At 37.6% G+C, this 22649-nt stretch overlaps 4 protein-coding genes across 5 annotated transcripts; all 4 read right to left on the reverse strand.

Annotated features, from left to right (window-relative positions):
- Positions 1–126: 126 nt before the first annotated feature.
- Positions 127–2056, reverse strand: LOC103452784 (DNA-directed RNA polymerases II, IV and V subunit 9A). Its single transcript, XM_008392322.4, has 4 exons — positions 1920–2056; positions 1758–1833; positions 1069–1227; positions 127–397 (listed from the first exon to the last, which is right to left on the reverse strand). The coding sequence occupies exons 1-4, from the start codon at positions 1946–1948 to the stop codon at positions 317–319; spliced, it is 345 nt and encodes a 114-aa protein (XP_008390544.1). The 5' UTR covers positions 1949–2056; the 3' UTR covers positions 127–316.
- Positions 2057–3086: 1030 nt separating this feature from the next.
- LOC103452785 (uncharacterized) lies at positions 3087–5445 on the reverse strand. Its single transcript, XM_008392323.4, has 2 exons — positions 5262–5445; positions 3087–4202 (listed from the first exon to the last, which is right to left on the reverse strand). Exon 2 carries the CDS (start codon positions 4099–4101, stop codon positions 3316–3318), a length of 786 nt encoding a protein of 261 aa, XP_008390545.1. The 5' UTR covers positions 4102–4202; positions 5262–5445; the 3' UTR covers positions 3087–3315.
- A 1248-nt stretch (positions 5446–6693) lies between these two features.
- LOC103452786 (outer envelope pore protein 16-2, chloroplastic) lies at positions 6694–8751 on the reverse strand. Its single transcript, XM_008392324.3, has 7 exons — positions 8527–8751; positions 8294–8345; positions 7974–8054; positions 7755–7786; positions 7423–7456; positions 7186–7253; positions 6694–7078 (listed from the first exon to the last, which is right to left on the reverse strand). The coding sequence occupies exons 1-7, from the start codon at positions 8668–8670 to the stop codon at positions 6935–6937; spliced, it is 555 nt and encodes a 184-aa protein (XP_008390546.2). The 5' UTR covers positions 8671–8751; the 3' UTR covers positions 6694–6934.
- A 2726-nt stretch (positions 8752–11477) lies between these two features.
- LOC103452787 (uncharacterized) lies at positions 11478–22343 on the reverse strand. 2 transcript variants are annotated; one of them, XM_070811011.1, is made up of 25 exons: positions 22189–22314; positions 21955–22013; positions 19363–19443; positions 19126–19225; positions 18949–19033; positions 18824–18873; positions 18045–18124; positions 17854–17913; positions 17537–17636; positions 17365–17442; positions 17157–17224; positions 16963–17031; positions 16807–16884; positions 16635–16730; positions 16194–16264; positions 15959–16036; positions 15756–15849; positions 15039–15137; positions 13878–14095; positions 13673–13787; positions 13021–13152; positions 12830–12937; positions 12652–12761; positions 12447–12554; positions 11478–12356 (listed from the first exon to the last, which is right to left on the reverse strand). In XM_070811011.1, exons 2-25 carry the CDS (start codon positions 21997–21999, stop codon positions 11843–11845), a joined length of 2637 nt encoding a protein of 878 aa, XP_070667112.1. In that variant the 5' UTR covers positions 22000–22013; positions 22189–22314; the 3' UTR covers positions 11478–11842. The 2 variants fall into 2 exon arrangements, with proteins under 2 accessions (XP_070667112.1, XP_008390547.2); XM_008392325.4 differs by having other exon boundaries at positions 21955–22343.
- Between the last annotated feature and the right edge of the window lie 306 nt (positions 22344–22649).

A 22649-nucleotide genomic window follows, 5' to 3' on the forward strand; every position in this document is an offset into this window, starting at 1 on the left:
AATCACTTCCCTTCCGATACTTTTTATCCAGGGCGGGTTTCACCATTCCCGCCCCGGGCTTTCTCTTTCTGAAAAATGGCCTTGCCTGTTACCCATTGTGATTCAAAATTGCATGGAAGCAAAGTATTGTGGCAGAAACAAAAGTAATTTTTGAATCCACGCCAAATTGGATGTCAAAGGATAGTCTAAACAAATGCGGAAGTGCTTTCAACACAAGTCTTTCGAACTGATCTCCATCCTACAGTCACATTTTTAGGGAACAACGCATGTTTCCGGTAGAACAAAAACTGAGCAGATAAAGAGGTGGGCGTGAATCTTAGTCTCTCCACCTATGGCCGCAGCTGGGGTTGCAGCAGACGAAGAACAATGTCATACCCTCCTCTCCTCTAGCAGTTGCCTGCACATATACAATAAACTTAAAAGCATTAGCAGCAGTTACAAATCTCCATCATAGAGTAAACAAACAGCTATCAGGTGCAAGTTTATTGCACATGACTTCAATCTGACTGTTCAATATGGTATCACTGTATGCATGGTAGAGAACATATACCCCCCAGAGACGAAAAGAATCCGACTTCCCAATGATACAATGGCTGAGATTTGCTCAAAACAGAACGATGTTTCAATACAAAGTGGCCTACCAATCTCTCTAGAATATATAACACAAGAACTCGGGCTGAATACAAGTTAAGCGTCTCCTAGGAGAATCCATAATCATGGTCACTAATTTTAATAGATACTTGGTTAAATTAAATAGTCAACTGAAATCTGAAGCGAAAGGCAAGAAGCAATGATACACGAAGAGCTAGAAGTTTACAAACACCAGAAAAAATCTTTAACCCTGATACCTTTCTAGAGTTATCTTAAACTATACAAATAGCAAAACTGGCCCTAGCGTCGTGAATCCAATTGTCTAATGATAAAGAGATTAGCAGTTGGAATTTCATCCAAACAAGTGACGACTTGGAATATTTATGTGACATTAAAATAATTAGCATTGCGCTCTTGAACACCAAAAGTTTGAAAAGGCAACTACCAATAAAATTCACAGAGGATTGGGCATATAACCTGAAAGAAAACAGCTTCTCCATGCTTGCACTCAGCACAGCGCACGGCTTTAGTTCTTGGAAGAGTAGGATCTGCAGCTACATCCTGCAATATCTGAGTGCGCTCACCAACAGCGTGGTGTATCTCGTTTCTGTAGACACAGTTGGTCTCAGCAATCTCCTGCAAACAAAGAACAACATAAAATCTAATAAGTACATAACACAGTCCCCATCAACCCTGAGAATTAACTGGTCACGGAATATATAAGTTAAGAGAATAAGTTCATAAAAACAAACAGAGATGAGTATGAATTATCGGATTTTTGTTTCACTTTCCGGGCATGAACTTTTCGGGATCTAGCAAAAACCCTTAAAGAAGAAAGTAATAGCAAAAAGGAAAGAATTGGGAACCCTAACTGAATTCCAAAATGTGGGTATCAGAATGGTCTACATTTGTAAAAAGACAGAAAATTTTGATGCAATTCACTCAAAAGAAACCAAGAAAAAAGTTCCATCCTTGTACCAAGCTTCAGTAAAGGCCAGATTAACCTCGGGTTATGGAAATTAATAGCTTAAACCTAATTAACCAAATGAGATTACGAGGCATTAGGGCAAACCACTTACCGCAGGACTAAAATGAAACAAATCATGCAAAATAATTGCTAAAGAAAAAAAAATCAGGGGGAAGCGAGATGGAGAGTGTGAGCTGACCTGGTGATCGCAGTTGCGGCAGGCGTAGAGGAGGCTCTTCTGCTCCTTGTCCTCCTTCGGGTACAGAATGTTGTTACTGAAAACCCAATTGAAAATTTTAGAAGAAAAAATTAAAAAAAAATATATGAAAAATTAAAATACAGTGTGGTGGGATTTACAGACCATTCGCGGCAAAATTTCATGGTACTCATTGTGGAGAAGCTCTGAGTTTTTAGGGTTTGGAGAGTTTGATTTTTTGCTTTTGGCGAATGGCGGGTTTTCTGCTATTTCTTCTTCTTCTTCCTAATACCAGATCTTATAAGTACTCTGCTTCAGTCTTGACCGTTATTCTCAAGAATGTTTAAGGGTATTTTCGGTAAACTGGAAACGTAGAGGCCTAAACAATAAGGCCCCAAAGCCTTTAGCACCTGCAAACGAAGGCCCCAAAGGCCCAACGTTTTTATTGTTTTTTTTATCTATTTATTTATTTATTTTGTTGATACAAACGATATATTTACATCAAGGAAGTAAGAGATTCGATTCTAAAACCTCTAGGTAATTCGGCAAATTAACCAGAGCACTGTGCCCATATACAGAATCTGAGTTCAAGTTTCAATCCTCATATATAATATTTGAGTAAGTTGATGTGTCAAATTATCGTTTTCCCTCTTCCACATCGCGTTAGTGCATGTTTTATCCCCAAAAATTCTGAACTATCATTTCCCTCTAGATCTGCATTCCAATCATCAAGAACTAAGCCTTTCAAAGCTTATCGATCAAGAATGGAAAGAACTGTTAATCCAATCTGTTAGTAACCAATTGCATCTTTTTTTGTCTCTCTCGCACAATAAACGCAAACAGCTATATAACTGTGAACAGCTAAGAATTCGCTCGATGAAAAGCCATCAAGAATCTTGGTCCTCTCACAAAGGATTATCAACCTAGACCTATAAACGGGTCGGGTTTATCGGATTTGTGTCGGCTTCAATCTGATCCGTTAAGTTAACAGGTCCCCCGAACCCGACATATTAAGTTAACGAATCACCCGAACCCAACCCGTTAAGCTAACGGGTTACCCATTTCACCCGTTAACAATTATTATTATTATTATTATTAATTTTACATGGAGTTTATTTTTTGTTGTTAAGACTTTACTGAAATTACTAAAACATCCTCAACTAACGGATGCTAACAGATCTAACGGGTTGACCCAAAATGATCCGTTATTTAACAGGTTCACCCGTTAGCGATCTAACCCGTTAAGCATACATCCAAATACTAATATTAACGCGTCGGATTGGATCGGGTTAACGGGTCGAACCTAAAATGCCAGGTCTAAATCAACCGATATGAAACAAACTCATTTGGGCATAAGCCAATAGCCAGTTGTACAATCAACTCACTCTCACAAAGATATTATACTAAATATGCATCAGTTTCAAACAAAAAAGCTGGCTTCCACTGTATGACCAACTTTTTTGAAGAAGAATTCCAGAGCGAAAAGAAACACAACCTAATTTAACATTACACATGTTGAACCAAATACACAACTGCTCTCCACTATGCTCGACCACCTCGTTTAATGCTTTCTGTCGTGCCTCGTGCTCTTCTTCCGGCTCCTCCTATCATCAGAATCAGATTCGGAAGCTGACTCAGAATCAGTTGATTCAGATGATGAGCTGTACCTTCTTCTACGCCTTGCCATCTTTTGCTTCTTCTTCTTCCTTCGGTGCCTCCTCTCCTCCTCTGAGTCAGTAGATGAGCTGTAATCTGAGCTACTCTCCTCCGAAGAATATTCAGATCCTGTAACTGATGATGCACCACTATCAGTCTCAAAAACTGAAGCCTCGCTATCACTTCCGGAATCAGAGGCTGAGCGATGCTTCCTCTTGCTTTTCTTTGACTGCTTTTCTTCCTTCTCTTCCTTAATTTCTGGACTGTCCAAATCATATGATATTTCAACCTTCATCTTCAGTTTAGGATTTTTGAGTTGCTGGGTCCTAGACGGTCTCGAGATGTAAACGCGTTCATTCTTGCATTCATATGTCCAATGCCCGGGTTGGTAACACTTCTGGCATTGTGAAGCTGCACCACCAACGGTAGACACATTTGACTTGAGGTCTTTCCGTTCACCCAATCTCACAGCCTTTTCAGTACTCATCAAATACATCTGTCTCTTGGCTTCCCTTTTCTCCTGCCATCTGCTGGGTCCTTCTTCCTTCTGCCCATAAGCATTAACATTCCGAGCAGCTGCAGCAGCTGCCCTTTCAGCCTGAGCTCGACTAAGACCTTTTGCAGCACTCAAGGCTGCTGCCTTGATCCTTTCAGCCGCAGCTTGAGCTTTCTCTTCTTTCTTACTTGACATGTTCTAAATCACAATGTTCAAATCAGAATACAAGCAATTGAATGCCAACAGCCTGAAGTTCCAAGGCAATCACTGCCACAATCTCCAAATGCTCTCAGACCCTGCATTTAATTGGTAATTAGGTCATTCAGATACATTGAATATTTCGGTCAATAATGTAAAAAACTCCCGTTTTTCAGTAAATATCAAGAATGAAAAGAGTAAAAAAGCCAAAAGCGAAAACATTGAAATCAACTAGCTTTAAAAAACACGTGAAACGTACAGGTTGAAAACCGACAAAAATGACCAACTTTGTATGGCTGGAAGAAATTTCAAACTCCCCAATCAATAAAAACGAAACATAACAAAGATTTCTCTCACATACAAAAAATCTACCAAAATAGAACTACAACTTATAAGCTGGTAATCTATCGGCAATAAGCATACAAAAGTTACACAAGATCTCCCTGTAAGAAGAAGGGCTGATAAATCTACAAGAATCATCAGACTACAAATTTAACTGGAAAAAAAAAAACATATTCGAACATTAAATATATGAGCATCAATACCTTTGTATAAACAAAACCTAGTACATAAAAAACTTTCTTGGGTCAATTTCTTCAACTTAATTATTCATTCCTCAGCGTCATCAGTTTAATTCACAATGTAACCTACAACTAAGCATTTTCTTCAACAAGACTACCAATCTAACCTAGTTTTTGTTAGGATATCAAGTGGCATCACTTAGTTAGCCCAGGTGTCTCAATTGTTGAGTTGGAGATCTTTAGCATGCAACCAGCTATGTAAGCTGAGATCCGTGCAGATGCAAAGTGTGAATGAATATTTGATTGTATTAGTGCTTTTGTTAAAACTTTTACATTTGGGTAAGGTTGAAGTCGGGTTCAAACAATTTTGAGTCAGACAAACTGCAATCTAAACCCTTTTTCCCCCTCAAACTACTAAGGCCGATAAGTTCAAGCAACATCGAAATTACAGCAATACTTGTACCAAAAAACCTAAAATTTACCTAAATTCACACAATCAAGCACCCAAAACAATTAAAAAGGCATTCTTTCCCTACCGATCTACTCGAAAACAGTTGCAGAGGCAGAGATTAGAGCAATTATTTAAACAATAGCATAGACAAAATAAAAACCCCAGAAATTTGAGAGGAGGCTTACCTTCTTCGGGTCGGGTATCGGTGAGGGAACTTGAATTAGGGCAGAGAGGCAAATCTGGGTTTTGGGGGAAAGGGGTGGTTCTTTGCCTTTAATTTAGATTTCCTTTAGGCGGCTGCGGCTGCGGCTCCATAGAGAAAAGCGGTCCTTTTTTTCTTTATGTTAACACGCAAAATTTGATTTTGACGTCATAAACCGATATGTGATTGGCTACCCTTTTCTTGTTTGGTTTGGAGACATTAAACTTATGAGCGGTAATTCTGCGATCGATTCATGACGCTTGTAAATCACGTGAAAGTGAGGTCATCTCCAACTAAAGGTATTATGTTTAACCCATATTCTGATTATAGTCCTGTAAGAAATTATTCGAAAGGAGCTATTTTTTAGTCTCCTCAATAATTTATTATTTTAAGTTTGTTCTTTAATTTTATTAGTTAATTGAATTAAACTAACATATTAAAATCAGGTTTCCGACATATTTTGAGTGCCACTTGAAGATGTGGCCATCTGAAAATAATTTAAAAAATTACAGGAAAGATTATTGGAAGAGGTAAAAGAGGGGTGTGTATGAAAAGAGTGTTTGAGATTAATAGAATATGAAGAATTGAAATAAAATGAGGTAAGATAGTATATAAGGGTGAAAATGATGTGAGAAATGTCTCAAGTATTTAGAGGACAAAATTAGAATTTTAAATTTATTTTTTTAAATTTCATCTAAGAAAAAAATTTAAAAAGCAACTGGGCCCAACTAAATGAGTTGGCTGGCTGGCTAAGGATGTTCGGCTTGCTAACCATGTGGCTGGATTTTGGCCTGGTGGGTTCCAAGGTTTTTTCACTCATACTTTCGTTGGAAATAAGTTTTGTGTCAAAAAAAGGTTATCCTTTGGCTTTATGGCCCTATGGCTGGCCCGATTTGAGATGATATGATAGAGAGGCTAAAATGCCTCTACTCCTAGAAAAGTGGATTGTCGTGGTTTGACCACCAGCTAGTCGCATTAAAAAAAAAAAGAAAAAAAAAGGGGGCTTATGAGCGGTAGCATAGCATAAGTTCTCATATTCCTCTAGTAGAGAAATGTTTGTTTATAAGGATAATATTGTCATGGCGGTGTTATTAATTAATATTATCAAGTACGCGTGAGTGGGTTGCTAATATTGCAATGCAAGAACAAAAAATTATCAATTTGTTTACCATACATTGGACTATATTTTTTACAGGTGTTGGAGGAAATCATAAATTTGAATCCTATGATTGGTCTGTCTATAATAAACATAAAGGAAAATAAAGGTTTAGCTATGGTTTGCATTGTGGTTTAATGTTAAGTGGAATAGTGTCTTATTCGTAATAAGAAGAAAAACCCTTAAAATTCAAATAATGACGAATAATGACTTGCATGACATTAGTATATTGGAGTCGCAACATCTAAAAACTTGCCGATGCCGATAACCAAAATGAACCTTCAATAACCAACCATCTAAAACATCCGGAAATCTCGATACTAAACCAGTGAAGTTTAAGCATCCAGAAAGAACAAGGGGCAACATTATAGATGGTGAAAGCAAAAACCTAACCACAAGTTCCTTAAAACAAGAGAGATATGGGGCAAAGTCACATCTCTGCATTATCAAAAAGAAGGCTTTCTGTGGGACTACATATGAATATGATCCCAACCAGCAGCTTAAAATATCCCAGAAAGAAGATTTGCAGCGGTGGATATGGCAGCTCCGGTGATGGCGCCTTGCACTATCTGCTCATGGGACGAACCCTCCGATGTGAGTGCCAGGGCAACGCCTGTAATCGCTCCCGCAACTGCACTGTTTTTCTGCACCGAAGAACCAAGCGCAATAACGGCTTTAAGCACCATACAAGTATCAAGCTCTTAGTAATGCTGCAGCATTCAATCCATGACAGAAGATAATTAAGCATTACCCAATCGTGAGCTCCACGAGCCTCTGCCAGGCCATATGTAAGACCCGAATACACCCCCGCAGCCAGCCCTGAGAAATAAAATAAGTTAACTTCCTTCAAATCCTCCTTCAAATCCCAGTGGTACATGACACTGTTTCCAAACTGCGCATACATAATTGTAACCAGGAAAAACCGAAACCTATAGCTTGCAAACTGATGCATTTCATGTTTGCAATTTGATTTAGAAGATGTGCTTACCCCATTGTAATGATTCCTTTCCTGTATTCTTCACCTGGAAAACATTGTGACAATAAATCAGTGACTACTAACTGCATCACGACTTTGCTAGAGCTTACTCAAGAATTCGAAGTACATAAATTATCAAATGGCAGACAAGCCAGAAAGCTCCAATGCAGATAAGGCCAGACAGCCGCAAGAGAATTCAATTATTTATGGATCAATTTGTGGTGGTTCATTAAGGAGGTATAACATTAGAGCACCTCAATATATAATTGATTGGTAATTTGAGGGCAACAACGAAATACAATCTTGGTAATTGGAATTAGCTTGATTGCTAGTTTTCAACTCACCATAGCTTCAAGAGATTTTCTGTTGTTTTCACCTGCAAACCACATAACAGCCGCTTGAGACACAATCAATTGTTCAATATACCAACAACTGAGCAAGCACATACATAATATTGCAAAGGGTTCTCTCGTAATCTACATCCGTAATTTTGTAGTCGGGCGGGCATACTACATCAATAAAAGTTATAAAAATAACTATGGAGTAGCTAGCTGCATATATACCTCTGAGGTCAGGGAAGCGTTGCCTTTTGTTTCCTGGAACTGAGATTTCGGGCGGAATGCCATTTGTACTTGAATCGAATCCTGCACATTATAATGAACACGTATACGTACGCATGATTCAACAATTGTCTGTCTCTTTAGATAGACAACATTAATTATATGCAGATAGCTCAAATCCCAAATATGGTTTGTCCCATCAAGTTATTCAGATAATTAAAATTTAAACGAATAAGTGTAGATCCATACATATACGTACGTACATGTGTAAAAACCAAGAAATTCCAAAGTAGAAGGAAACAGAAAGATTATATGGTTATTACCTTCAATGGCTATGAAATAAGCCTCACGCGACACAGCCTGAATAGCTCCGATCTGTCCATTGCAGCAACCCAACCTTATTAACGAAATGCTCATATATTTTGGACGTACTTTTGTTAACACAAGGCACACGGACACATATACAGAGAGAGAGAGAGAGAGAGAGAGAGAGAGAGTGTGTGTGTGTGTGTGTGTGTGTGTGTGTGTGAAAAATGGAAGGGTAAGGAGAGGATACCCCAGCGGCCTTGACGAAGCTCTCGGCGATGCGGTTGAGGAGAGGGTGGCCGAGGTCGAAGAAGCCGCTCTTGTCGAAGCTGCGCAGCTCCGGCAGCAACGACGGCTTTGTTTCCAAACTAGTGCTGCTGGTCGTGTTCAACATATCTTCACACTGCTTCAGTATTACTTGTTCGATATCGTAAAAGTTTGAGGTTATACTGCTGTGATGAGTGATGAGACTGAAGCGGGGAACCAGTAGAAAATGAGGCAAGAAGGTACAAGGAAGACACGTACTCATGCAACGCTACGTTCGTGTCTTTCTCCTGCGAACTTCGGGGCGACTTGTTCCAACTGTTTGCCATCTGTCCCCTATTAACCTGCCTCACAAACAAACACTATGGTAATGAGTTTGGACTGATATGCTGGACAGGAAAAGGATCATCTCCGGATTCATTTTGTAGGGATCTTCAAATTCTAGTTGTTATCGTACATCGTGCGATCAGTTTTTATCAGATACTATTTGTGTTTAACTTTAAATAAAAAAAATCAAATGAATTTCTGACCGCACAATACATGATAAATTGCTAAAATATGAGGATCTCTAGAATCTCCATAATTTGAATTCAGATGGGATCCAAATCCTGCTGGACAAACAACAGACTGGATTTAGAATATCAATGCATCTCAAATTTTCATCACTACCCTAAACTCCATCTATCACGTTCCAACATAACATTCTTGACCTTAGATTTTGATATTCGTTCGTGAAATTTAGAATTTGTCACTCAACTGGAGTAGACAACCAAACATCACAATTCAACGTTATCACTTGGCCCTGAAATTATAATCGAATTTGATTTGTCCCCTTTTAGGTTGGGCAGTAAGGGTTAGGGGTGGGCAAACGGGTTCAGGAACCGTAGGTAGGGGCAGGTAATTCAGGTTCGGGACGGGTACAAGGCGGGTCCAATATTTCTAAACACAAAACGGGGCGAGCGGGCCTTAAAATAGGAGGGAACGAGCCCCCAGCCCGACCCATTTCTTTTCCTCATCCTTAGTCTTCTCGATCTCTCCTCCCCAATTCCTTTCATTTCACTCATACCTCGAGACCACCTCCTAACTCGCTCCCAGCCTCCCACCGTCCCAGCTCCATACCCCGCCACCATCATCATCAAACCTCTATCTCTCCTGATTCACTCATGTCTTCCTCACTCCGTCCACTGCCATCATCATCAAGCCTTGATCTCTCCTGACTCACTCTCTAGAAATCAGTCTCTCTCTCTCTCTCTGACAAACTCAAAGGGACGGACGAAGTCGAACAACTCGAAACGACGTCTCCTCCGTCTGACTTAGACCCATATTCGCAGCGCACAACTCTGCTCATAGTCCTCTTCAGTTTTAAGGTATTACATTTTCGGGGATTTAGGATTGAAAATTAAATTAGGGTTGTCTAGATTTAGGGATTTTGTTGGGTTCTTGAACCTTGACCTCTGTTATGTTCCAATTTCAAATCTTTTATTGAATTAAATTAAATTGAATTTGAGCAAGAAAAGAGGCAGATCTGAGTTGGCCAGCATTGAATCTCATTGTGGGTGGCGATTTGGAACTGGGTTTGGTGGGTTTGGATCTTGTTTGTACCATACTTAGGGCCTCCATATTTAGACCTCGTACAAATGCTCGGAGGATTTAAATGTAATTATGTAATAAAGGAATGGGCAAATATGTAATAAGTGAGGAGCCCTTATTCTATAAAATGACTCCTCACCCTCACAATTAGGAGAGGCCAATTTCCTAGGCCATCAAAGACCTCACTCTCTCCCTCAGAGGCTCTGAATCTCTCTCCCTCACAAACAGAGAAATACATAATCAGTGTGGACGTAGCCAAATATGTAATAAGTGAGGAGCCCTTATTCTATAAAAGGACTCCTCACCCTCACAGTTAAGACATGCCAATTTCCTAGGCCATCAAAGACCTCACTCTCTCCCTCAGAGGCTCTAAATCTCTCTCTCACAAACAGAGAAATACATAATCGGTGTGGACGTAGCCCAAACCTTGGGGTGAACCACAATACATCTTGTGTTATTTACATTTCTTGCAGATTCACGGCGGATTTACATTGTTCCAAGACCTCCGATTTTGTGCATCAACAGATCTAATGGTGAGGTGGGCATGGGCGAAGACGGCATTGAGTGGCGGTGGTTTGAGTGGTGCTATTGAGTTGCAGAAGAATACAAAGGAAGGGGTGTGGGCATGGGTGGATATCGCAATCTCAATTGAATTTTTTCTGATTTTGTTTGTGATTAATTGCTTGTTTATGATAGTTATTGATGGATCTTGACATGCCCATTTGATTGTTATTGTCAATGCTGGCTTGATTGTATCAAATTCAAACTGATTGAATTGTATCCCAGAAGAAAAAAAAAAAACAAAAGAACCGTGGACCCACCCCTAGTAAGGGTCAGAGAAAAGGACAATCACTCATTCTTAAAACCAGTATTTTTAAGATCAAAAGGTCGGTATTTTTTTTCTTGCAATGGAGGTAGGATACCAACAAATCAAAATTTACTAGACTTTCTTTGGGGTTGCATGTTATTAAAGGTAGAAATCATTCCATAAGTTACCTTGGATAATTATGAAAACTCAACAGCAATTTACAGCGAGTGCAAAAATGAAAATTTCACTCCCTACTGAAAAACCCCTACTCACTACACTCTCCTCTCTCATTCTCTCTCTATTACAAGTTACAACCAACCCACACCCCCACCCCCACCACAAATATACTTTTGGCATTAGAGGCACAATCCCACCCAACACAGGGCTTTTATAATTTGGTGCCCCTTCTAATTTCTATCACAACAACAAAACTTTTTCCCACTAAGTGGGGTCAACTATATGAATCCTAAAACGCCATTGCGCTCGGTTTTGTGTCAAAAAATAGAAGGAACAAATCGAACAAAACACAAAACTTGAGATGAAAGGCGAAAAAAGAAGAGAATTGGATATAGAGAAACCAATGCTGATGAATGTTTTACAAAAACCAAAATACTTCAAAAGCCCCAATAACGCCAAGTGAAGAGATGATGATAGGCTTGGCCACCCCACAATGTGACTATTGACTTCTTTTTTCTTTCCGCGTCGCAGTGGCACTATACAGTATTCACTCCTACCATCGTCGATGGAAGCCATAGACCAAATTTATCCTCTCTTCTCTGTCGGTTCACTTCCTCTCTTCCAAATGTATGCTCATCTGCGGCCTGGGACCGCTTTCTGGCACCAAGCACGCATTCACAAGTTGCATAAAAAACACAAAGCAGTAACCCCGTTGGCTAAATATAACTTACGACCCATTTACAGCCATTTCCGGTGAAGATTTTGGTGGTATCAACGGGCAGTCCTCTCCACCCAACTGTCTATCATCCGGAGTGCCATGCAAGTGATCCGAGCAGCCTCTAGAAGTAGTAGGCTCATTTTCCCTATTGTCAGCATCATCGCAACTGTTGTTCTCAGAACAGCTCTTAGAAACAGCATGCTCATCATTCTCTTGATTTTTCCCTTCACCTGAGTTGACCCCCTCAGCTGTGCGAGTTATTTTCTTATTCGGTAGCACTGCCTGGCTTAGAGTTGTACACAAAGCAGCAAACACACTTTCTTTTGGCTTGGAGTTTTTACCCAACCGTTGCCTCTTTGCTAGCTCGGTCTCCCTATCCTTAGAAGCCAATTTCCGCTTCAACCTAAGGGACTCCATTGTTCCTTCATCTTCATCAGAAGGTTCAGGATGTTTCTTGGGCGGTGGCTTGTAGTCTTCGTCGTCCTCATCGTCATCATAATCCACCAGCCCGACAGACCTTGGACTACAAAAATCAATATGAACAAATGGGCCGTATAGCCAAAAATATTCTGAAAATGCACTCTGATAAATCTACACTAGAAGAGTATAATACCTGGATGGTGGATAACTTGCAGCAACTCCATTGGATAAAACAGGTTGCGGTTGGGTCTGTACTTTTTGGGTATTTGGCATGGATGCAGATGCTGTATCTTCTTCATCACTGATTACCAAGTTCCATCATGTTCAGTGGCTATCAGTAACAAAATAGGGGAAAGAGTACTATCAATACATGATAAACGTTCAACACAAAGACATACCTGTCCTCGTTGAAATACTCTTCTTCTTCTTTCTCCAAAGCACGCTCATCGTTTCGTTTTCTAGGGTCTGACACATTAGCGGTGCCTTTGGTTCCAAAATGTTCTAGGCACTGCAAAAGCACGTGTCAAATACAAAAGCTCCAAATTTAGGAGTGGAGAAAATATAGGAGCATAGTACCTGCTCATATTTTACTTTGAGGGAGATAACCGATGCAAAATTCTCAAATCTGACCAACTGATCCCAGAATGAATCAACCAAGTATTTAACCAAAGACTTCAAGTTTTCCTGGAAAAAAGAGAAACACAAATAAGATGATACATTCAAGACATACTTTAGCTCCAGAAACTGTGTCAAAAAGAGAGTAGCACCTTCCGGATGAACTCAAAAAGTTCTAAAATAGCCGAGTTCAGCAGGTTATATCGATTTCCATTACCAACAAATGCATCGACAATTGGCTTCAGAAGGTTGTTCTTAACAATATGATTTATCAGATGCTCATCCTGCAGAATCACGCATTACCCAATTATTACATGAACAACTTAGCCCAAAGAGAAAAGAAAGATTGCATATTTCACATATCAGAGCAGGTAGAGAGAGACTATACGTACAACAGGGCACAAAGATGATAATAAACATTCTTATATGTACTATGGAAGCTGAAAAAGTTGCGCAGACTAAGAACCTTTTTGAAATATAACATTCTTTTTATCCAGATTTCCCACTACGATCATACTGATGAGAAATTCTCACTATGAAACCACTATGCTCAAATCTGCACAAGTTATACCGTCACGATGTATTGACTTCTAGTCTTGCATGGCAAATCGCTCATCTTAACTTTTCTTTTCTTGAAGCACATGACATAATATATTTTTTCATGCAATTTTTTTTTCAGTTTGTGCTATGGATAATTTGTCCAAAACAACAAAAATGATCACCTCCAGATCATTTGGATCTCTTTGGGATTTTAGCTGAGCTCAAGGATAAATAAAACTTTTTTATTAATCAACATAAACTCACATGACGTGAAAGAATAGTGCGAACAAATCGAACTGCAGCAACAACTAAATACTTTTCTCTTCTTTGTGTAACCAACAAAACTTTATCCATCACATTACTAAGCAGAAAGTTACACCTGCAAGTGACAAAAACCAAAACATTCCAATGTCAAGGGTCAGCAGCAGAAATCCATTTATGAAAATTGTACAAGGAGCCAAAATATTACTTTATTCTGAATGGATGGTGAAGGACACAAAAACAAAGCAATTCGCATATATTTGATAATATTTCAGGCTTCGCAACACTCTGACTTTCAACTCTTCCACCAGAGATAGAAGATTTATCAAATGATTGACCATTGCCTTCCAAAGAACATGACGCTGTTATAACATCAATTAACTGCCCCAGATGCTTCTCATAGAATATCTCGATAATTGCATCTCTCTGTAGCAAAATCAAACGAGATAAAAAAAATAAACTCAATAACCAACCCATGCAGTACAAGTATAAAAACGAGGCATTGGAAAAAAAAAAAAAATTTCTTACATGCAAGTTTTACCGACATGATATAATAAACTACAAACCAACATTCAAATTGTTACACCCGCAGAAATAAACCGTATTGCAAACTCCATGAAAAGCTTCCATATATGAAACTTCTGAATTTGTGATAATAAAAAAAATCATCATACTCTACATGAAAGAACAATCCAAAGAACTATGAGATGGACTAGAACAAAATTGACCACAGAAAGTAACTTCAGTAAAAAAAAGGGCGGAAAATCGTTAAAAGGAAAAAACAATGACCTGGCCCAAGTAAAACGGCAAACAAAACAATAAAGTAATCAAATCAATGAGATCTACAATTGACCATAACCCTAGAAGGCATAAAGCCTCTTGTTATTTTCTGATATTATTGATAAGTATTAAAATTATACGTATAATATGCAAGGGAATATGATTATTTAAGAGCTAGAGAATATAACGAAAAAGCTCATAATAAAAGCTCCTAAAAGAGAAAAAAAAGCAATTAATATCCCACAAATGGTGTCAACATGTGCACCAACTTCTTAAGTAAATATTACATGTACATATATGCACACAAGTACAAAGAGAAATACATAATTATACAAGTGCATATTTGTTATGCCCCTCTAACCTAAGTGGACCTACTGGTGAAGTTACTGGTGTAGCGCCAGTGGTACATAATTAAAAAAAAAACAGTTGCAGTTCAAGAATGAAAAAAAGTAGACACACTATAGGACAACAGAGGAGAAGAAAGATGATATCCACAGAAAACTATTAAATTTAAGGAACCTATAGGTGAGTCCTACGAAGAGTGACAGTGACAAAATACATTTAGCGAACAAATGTCTAGAGTAGATACCTGAGCTCCTGACAATGTGTATGAATCTAGTAGACTACGAAGAATTTCAAGAAACTGGCAGTGCATGTCCTCTCCGAAATCTGTAATCATTCCTTTAACCTGTAAGTAGACAATTAAATATCAATATTGATAGAGATAATTAAAACACTTGAATCAGGATTTATAAATTTTAAATGACTGCGACCAGTGTGGTCAACTAAACTGGAAGTAGCCAAAGACAGTCAATGTCTTTTCCATGCTGGATGCTTATATGCAGACATCAGATTATACATATTATGAGTGTGGGGAAAACAACTAGATTCCTTTTAGATACAGTTGCTATGTCCATTCACCTAATATCAGTTCTAAAAATGCAGACATCAGATTATACATATTATGAGTGTGGGGAAAACAACTAGATTCCTTTTAGATACGGTTGCTATGTCTATTCACCTAATATCAGTTCTAAAAATCTAATACAAATATAGGCAATCCCCAAAGCAATCACAAGTATAACCTGTTGCTTGCCTAATTAGGTGGTTTCTCCTTCTGTTATTAAACATAAACACACATATTGTAGTTGATTGTAATTTCGCCTCACAGGCCATAATCACATCATCGATACGACATTGAAACTGAATAATTCACTATAAGATTTCTTTGAAGCTCAACTAAGACAGGTGAAGGTTATTGTCCAAGTCCATTCATAGACAAAAAATAATTTGGAAAAGTGCATACCAAGAGTCCAAAAAGTGGAGTTCCTTCCTGACGAACAACATATGAGCGCAGAAGGTTTGGATCCTGATTCATGAAAAGACTCAGGATATCTGTCCTGCATCCATTATAATCACCAATTGTTAGGATTATGACACGAGCGAAAAAAAAATGAGAGAGACGCAGCAAACTAAATACAAAATACAGATTCCTAAACATCTGATTACCCAGTTAATACAAGCTTTTTGTCTTCACTCTGCAACACATCAGTTACAATGTCAAAGATTCCTTCATTCATGAGATCCCTACAGACATTCAGCATTTCGCACTTTAAAACAAAGACATCTTAAAAGAAATATTTTTAGCTAACAACCATAACATAAGTACCAAAATTTAATAAACCAACGGAGAGTTACAAAACATAATAGCGGGTAAAGAAATGTAACTGCAGGATTTTTTTACCTAAATAGCCGAAGCTGCTGGACCATCTGCAGGCTTTTGCTTAAACTACAAAACTCGTGCAAGAAATATACCTACAATGCAAAGGGAATGATAAGCACAATCAATTCTAAGTGACGTCAAGAAAACTAACCAGAGAAACGCAGCCACAAATTCTAAGGTCACTATCATTACTATGGTCATATTAAAATGCGGTAAAGTTACAGGTGCTGACATTAAGAAAATAAAAATAAAAATAACCACCATAAGACTTTTTATCAACGTTAGAGACATTAATAAATATTTCTAAATAAATTGGAGGAAAAAGAAAATCAAAAGAGAGAAATTACAACATGTAAAAATCTAGTTACATATTCAATACTCCCTTTGAGAACTGCAGTGCACCAATATCATGCTGCAGAAGTCAGAAATACAATGAAAAACCACCTATGGAAATCAAATTACCAAATTCTTTTTAGATTCTGCAGAGGTGGATGGCGACCGTAATCTAGCAAACAATTCTTGAATAAAGGTACTGTCATCCTTTAGCAAAGAAACAACCTAAAACAAAATAGGAACATCAGAATTAATATACGTAAAGCCCAACATGTTCAAAGAATGAGTTGTAAAATCTTACAATAGCGTTGTTTGCATGAATAATGGAATTGAGATTTGCAACTGTGGCCTCATCCAGAACTCTAGCCAAAACAACATCCTAAAGAAGTAGTCCAAAGTAAGAATTGCAACTGAAGTAGTAGGAAAAACAAAAAGGTTAAACAGAAAACAGGCAAACCTTTAAATATCCAACTTTATACGTCTGGTGTATCTTTGACAACACAATAGCATCTTTAATCGGTATGGCCTGTGCAAAATTAAATTGTCAATCCAGATTCACAGCAAAGAAAGAACCAAGTCGAATATAAATTAAGATGCTATCCAACATCCCTAGTCCTTGGCCCCAAATCCCAACAGCACAAAAATTATTACCTCCTTAAAAACAACATGTTCTTTCAAAAAGTTACGATGGTGTTGGACATTAGGTACTTCAGGGTCATCTGCAAACCAAAATTCAACAACAATATCAACAGAGTACTGAATCATAATGAACTAAGAATCAAATTACCAGGCTACAACTAAATCACATTCCAAGAACAGAAGGTTATATGAGCGAACACAAACCAATTACAGAACTCACACTCAAGGGAACCGATGATATCCATGATTAAATCATCACCGAATATTTTCTCAAAGATCTGAGGACTATTCAGCAGAACTGCAGGTAGAAAACAACATATCACTCAATAAAAAGATATACATACATTTATGTAGCAGATTCTGAGAGTGAAATACCAAAAAGGAATACTTACTGATCCCCCTTACTATTTTGTATATCATGTGAAGACCATCAACATTTTTTAAGTCTTCACAGATTCTAAATAGGCCCATGAGCTTTCGAAAAAACTCTTGCTGCGTTAAGATTAAAAGACTCATTAGGAAAAAGCAATATAGTATATACATGAACCAACAAGCTGTCGATGAAGGTTAAAATAATAAACAAATTTTATGATTAGGATAACATGTTTGGACGTACTTCAACAATTGATTTTTTTTTATAAAATAAGAACCATGCTAAATAATTCACTGCACATTTCTTCAGAGATCCACAAAGTTGTACAAAGCTTACATCAGTCAATATCAATTCTGTAAGTCGCATCTGATCAGCAATGCCACTCTCGATCACAGTCTGCAAGACAAAAAATCCACATGATTGTCATCACTTTGCAAGTATGATGAAAAGACAATCTCAAAAATTAATGAAAAGTGAAAAGTAAGAAAGATAAAACAAACATATGAGATGCAAAAGAACTAAACCACCTTAAGGATTAAAGGAAGTGTGGATAGCTCAACCGTAGGGAGCTCCCTCAACTCACTGTTTGCACTGTGAAATGTCTCATCTACAGATATCGAAAAAGATTGACAATTCATGTCACTGATTTTCAGATAAAAATAAAATTTAAGAACACACAAGCACAATGTAACCAATAACAAACGTCACAAATTGGAATATAGAAAACAATGAAGGTACACATGGACATTATTTAAATTTAAGGAAAATTTATTTTTATTCATATTACTTGAAACAATTTCACTCTTTCTCATACAACAGATATAAACACTGCAATCAGAGATAAGAGAAGCCATATTATTATTGAAACACACCCTTCCTTCACGCAGAAAAGTAGAAATATTAATTCAACCAATGAGCTTTGACTTAACCCAGAATGGCCAGAAGTTGATGAACAAATTCTTTCTTCAGGGATTTAGGTACCTTTAATAGTTTCATTATGCATTCCTGTGTTAAATATCTTGTTTTAAGGCGCAGATTTTTAGTCTTATAATATAGAGATTGGATGAACTTTATAGGGTTCCACTTCCACAAATACGCAATTCCTATTACACTAGTAAACTTTCTGAAATCAATGCTTCATGGCAGATAAATCTTTCATCAAGGAAAATATTTGCATGCACTTTTAATTGAAAAATGGAGAGAAAACACAATAAACGTTGACTAAGAAGAAGGTTACAGCAGTCACATATCTAAAATGCAAGGTACAGAGAGGGAGTACATTTTGAATCACATTGCAAACACTTACTGTTAAGAGAATTAAAATGTATACTCCTTTGAACGCTGCATATGTGGTCCCTGAATAGATCACATAAAATAATTAGTAACAACTATGTTATCAGGAAAAACAAAGGGCAAAAATTAGGTAGTTACCATATGTAAGAGCAGCCTGTAGGCTCCTGAAAACTGAGAGCTAATTCAGTAGAATATTCTGGATCCCTCCATGAGATAATTGTATCTTAACAAGAAAAAAACCCGAACTTCACAATTTAGTATCAGCCTAACCCGTATAAAAGTAAAGCAAAATTGTGTCACTTAAACTTAAAATACCTTCTTGCTTTCTGTAAATGTCATCCGAGCTGATTCGATGCAGAAGTAATGTCTCATTGTCTTCTTCATCAATAACAAACAAACCCAGCTCTTCTGAACGCTGTGTTACCACAGTTGCATTCAATCAAAATGCAGGGTAAGTTCAGAAATCGTTTATAAGGAAATGTGACTCAAAACAACTAATTCTCACAAATTTACTGTGTCTATCAGATTAACAAATGAATGAGATAAACAAACCTCCATATAGTCAACCGTGACATGACCAGTTCCCTGATCATCCCATTTTCCATCCTCACTCAGACGGTAAACCTTAACACGCTGAGATACGAAAAAAAGAAAAATTAGACCAACAGCTTCAACTACATGCTATATACCAACATCACATCATTAATGCAAATTCAAACTATAAGATGGCCACGGAGCAGATACATAATTTTGAAATCTTAAAAAGCTATGGACATTAACTTTCTTTGATTCCAATATTAGAAGGAAAAAAAGGCATGGTTTCACAATCGTAAAAGCAATTTAAGAGGAAACGAAAAGGCAAACACAGGTAACAGACCATTATACTGAACAAAGATGTGAATAAAGTAACATGTTCACATTAAACATAAGAGATCCTCATAAAAAGTTAACACACTCATCAACACAAAATTAATTATTGTAATCGAAAGTGTAAATGTACATACTACTTGCTTACAGCTACCTCATGTTATTACACAGACATTATCACAGCAAATCGTGCAAATACGCTACACAAGCAATGCAATATACCCTAAGTCTCTATAACACTGAGTTGAACACAGCATCTCTCTGCTCACATTTGATACTATTCTTCATTAGAAAAGAATAACTAAAAATAAAATCTCAATGTTGATATTAAACCCAGCACATCCTAGTTCTCTAATGGAAATAGCGAGTTTATATAGTGCAAGCATTATGAACTCTCTCTGAAATAGAGAGATAAAGAAACACTCCCCTAAAACCAAATCAATTCTCAAGACGCTCTTATGATCAGATTAACACTGACAGAAACAGTACAATGCAGGAGCCATATAATTGATAGAATGAACTACTTGTCAGACACACCTACATAACACTAGCACTCCCTTCACCAAAAAGGCTGAACCTGAATTGTAAGTTGTGATGATTTTCCAGAATAACAATGAAGACGATGAGCATATAGGAGCATTTAGCACAGTGAACTCATTTCTGTTTCAGGAGGATCCTTTTCTATATTTTGATTGTTAGATTTGAATTTTGTTAGACATAGTGTTTTCATGAAGTTATAACTGATGTTTTGCATACTCGCCATCTAAGTTTAGATAAATTATTTGCATCATGCCTGCCATGTCATTTCATAAATTTTTTAAGATTTTCAAAGAAAACATTTCCATATTTGTGTTGGTTTTTGGCACATAAATAAGCAAAAGTCTAATTTTACAATGGCATAAAGAGATAATTACCAAAGTCAAGAGTTTAGTGCATATGTGAGACTCTAAAAACTAGCAAACACATACAAAATATATAAAAGTGAGCATAAATCAGAAACAAATAAAGTTAAAGGATATGGTGATAGTCCAACTTTCCATTTTTCTCAACATGATAATTAGGGTTAAGGAATTAAATTTCAATATACCGTCACAAATAGTGTCACTTATTCAATGCGTTTGTTTAAGATTAGAAAAAAAAATTGTTAGGGAGACCACATTATTAATCACGTCATTTTACATCATTTAACTGAAAAAAAGGGGTCAATTATGGGAAATATAAAGGTCCAAAAGCTAGGAATCTAGCCCAATGAAATAGGTATTGTAGAGGTCACCAAAAATAATAGAAAGCAACAAATGTCATAGAAAGGTTGTTATTTCACACTACGTCAGCTACCTATCACCGTACAAGGAAACTTTCTAAGGAAGACCAATACTTCAGCAAAAACAAAACAACAACGACGACAACAATCTTCCAAATTTTACCATTGTCAACATAGAGACAACATCAGTATCAGAAACACCATCACCAAATTAAACTCGGTGCCCACCTTTCAAGTTCCAGAAAGTTAACTAGCTTAGGAATGTGAACTTTTGCATGGAGCTCAAACAAGCTGTGTACAACAGAATATTTCAAATAAAACACTCAGACAGTCCCACTAAACTACTTCCTGTGATAAATGAACTAACCTCATCCTCCTCCAACTTATAAAAAAGCAGTATCAACCATGGAGACTCCAAGCTACAAGTCCTGATTATAAAGATCAATTCTACCACATCCTTCGACCCAAAGCAGTACCTTTTTGGACACTTCAAAAACATAGCTTCCCCTCAAATGATCAAAAGATACTTATGCTACTTACCCGCACCGCCCAAACAGTAGTTATTCGCCTTTGCAGTGAATAACACTTTCCTTACTATTAATAGAATAGAAACCAAGTAATGCTAAGTCTCTTGTTAACCGGTGTCACACACAGTGCAACAGCTCTTAGAGCTCCAACCAGCTAATTTGATATGTACAACACTTTAAAAACTTAGACAGCTCGAAGAACACAGGCAATATTTATTTTTGCACCGAAACCCTAACGGAAAAGAATTCAAAATGCTAACATTCCCAAATGAATATAACCAGCCCTCCACCCCCCCCCCCCCCAAAAAAAAAAAGAAATTGAACAGCTAACAAAATTACGCAGAAAGCAAAACAAGATAAAATTGGGAGTGAATAAAATCAAGCTGAAACCTCAAAACCCGCAAATAACAAAGAAACCATTACTCACTGCCATTCTAGGTCAAAGTATCGAGCTTCCTAATTTTGCAGGGAAAGAAAAAGCAAACTCACCTGCATCGAATTCGAATTGACCGGCGCTTTATCTGGCGCGCCCATCGTAGCTCCGAAGTCTGCGATTCGAATTCGGAGCAAAAATTGAATAATTGGGCAAGAGACTGAATCGAACAGGAGAATTGGATAAAAAAAAAAATGTTAAATTAGGGTTTTGAGGGGCGGGGGAAAAGAGAGATTGGGGATGATAGAGGGGGTGATTAGGGTTCCCGGTGATCAGTAGAAAACCCTAACCGCCATTAACGTAGCAGTGTGAACCTCCGATTTTTCTCGCACTCTCTCTCTCTAGCGCTCACTCTCTCTCTCTCCGCTTCTTCTTCTTTTCTGCGCAAGTGTCTCAGCGCCCGACCTTCGCCTTCGATAAGAGAAGAAAGTGGGAAAACTATTACGCATGTTGGGATTTTGTGGTGTCCCCGTTATACCCCTGGATTTCGAGTGAAATTACGGGGGAGCATTGACCATAAAGAGTATGTATGGAAGGGTTTGATACGTATACGGACAGAATGGGATGTGATGTCAGCAGATGGAACGGAAGTTCAAAGCTACATTCAGCATGCGGATGCTCTATCTGTCGTTTGATACAATGTTTATAGAATTGAGTAGGATGGAACGCTTTTTTTATTGTTGATATTTCAATACATATATATATATGCTTATTTATAATATATTTACTACAGTAACACTTATGAATATCT

Source organism: Malus domestica, chromosome 13 (assembly GCF_042453785.1).
Source record: "Malus domestica chromosome 13, GDT2T_hap1".
In the NCBI taxonomy this organism is placed as follows: Eukaryota; Viridiplantae; Streptophyta; class Magnoliopsida; order Rosales; family Rosaceae; genus Malus; species Malus domestica.

Coding starts and splice junctions, on each gene's coding strand:
- LOC103452785 (XM_008392323.4), bottom strand. CDS start 4,101: ATGTCAAGTAAGAAAGAAGAGAAAGCTCAAGCTGCGGCTGAAAGGATC.
- LOC103452787 (XM_008392325.4), bottom strand. CDS start 21,999: ATGGGCGCGCCAGATAAAGCGCCGGTCAATTCGAATTCGATGCAG. Junction 17,443..17,536: donor CAAAATAGTAAGGGGGATCA/GTAAGTATTCCT, acceptor TTCTACCTGCAG/TTCTGCTGAATAGTCCTCAG. Junction 12,762..12,829: donor TCAAAGTAAAATATGAGCAG/GTACTATGCTCC, acceptor GTGCTTTTGCAG/TGCCTAGAACATTTTGGAAC.
- LOC103452784 (XM_008392322.4), bottom strand. CDS start 1,948: ATGAGTACCATGAAATTTTGCCGCGAATG. Junction 1,834..1,919: donor ATGAAATTTTGCCGCGAATG/GTCTGTAAATCC, acceptor TTGGGTTTTCAG/TAACAACATTCTGTACCCGA. Junction 398..1,068: donor GAGAAGCTGTTTTCTTTCAG/GTTATATGCCCA, acceptor GTATATGTGCAG/GCAACTGCTAGAGGAGAGGA.
- LOC103452786 (XM_008392324.3), bottom strand. CDS start 8,670: ATGTTGAACACGACCAGCAGCACTAGTTTGGAAACAAAGCCGTCGTTG. Junction 8,055..8,293: donor TTATTTCATAGCCATTGAAG/GTAATAACCATA, acceptor TATAATGTGCAG/GATTCGATTCAAGTACAAAT. Junction 7,787..7,973: donor ACGCTTCCCTGACCTCAGAG/GTATATATGCAG, acceptor TGTGGTTTGCAG/GTGAAAACAACAGAAAATCT.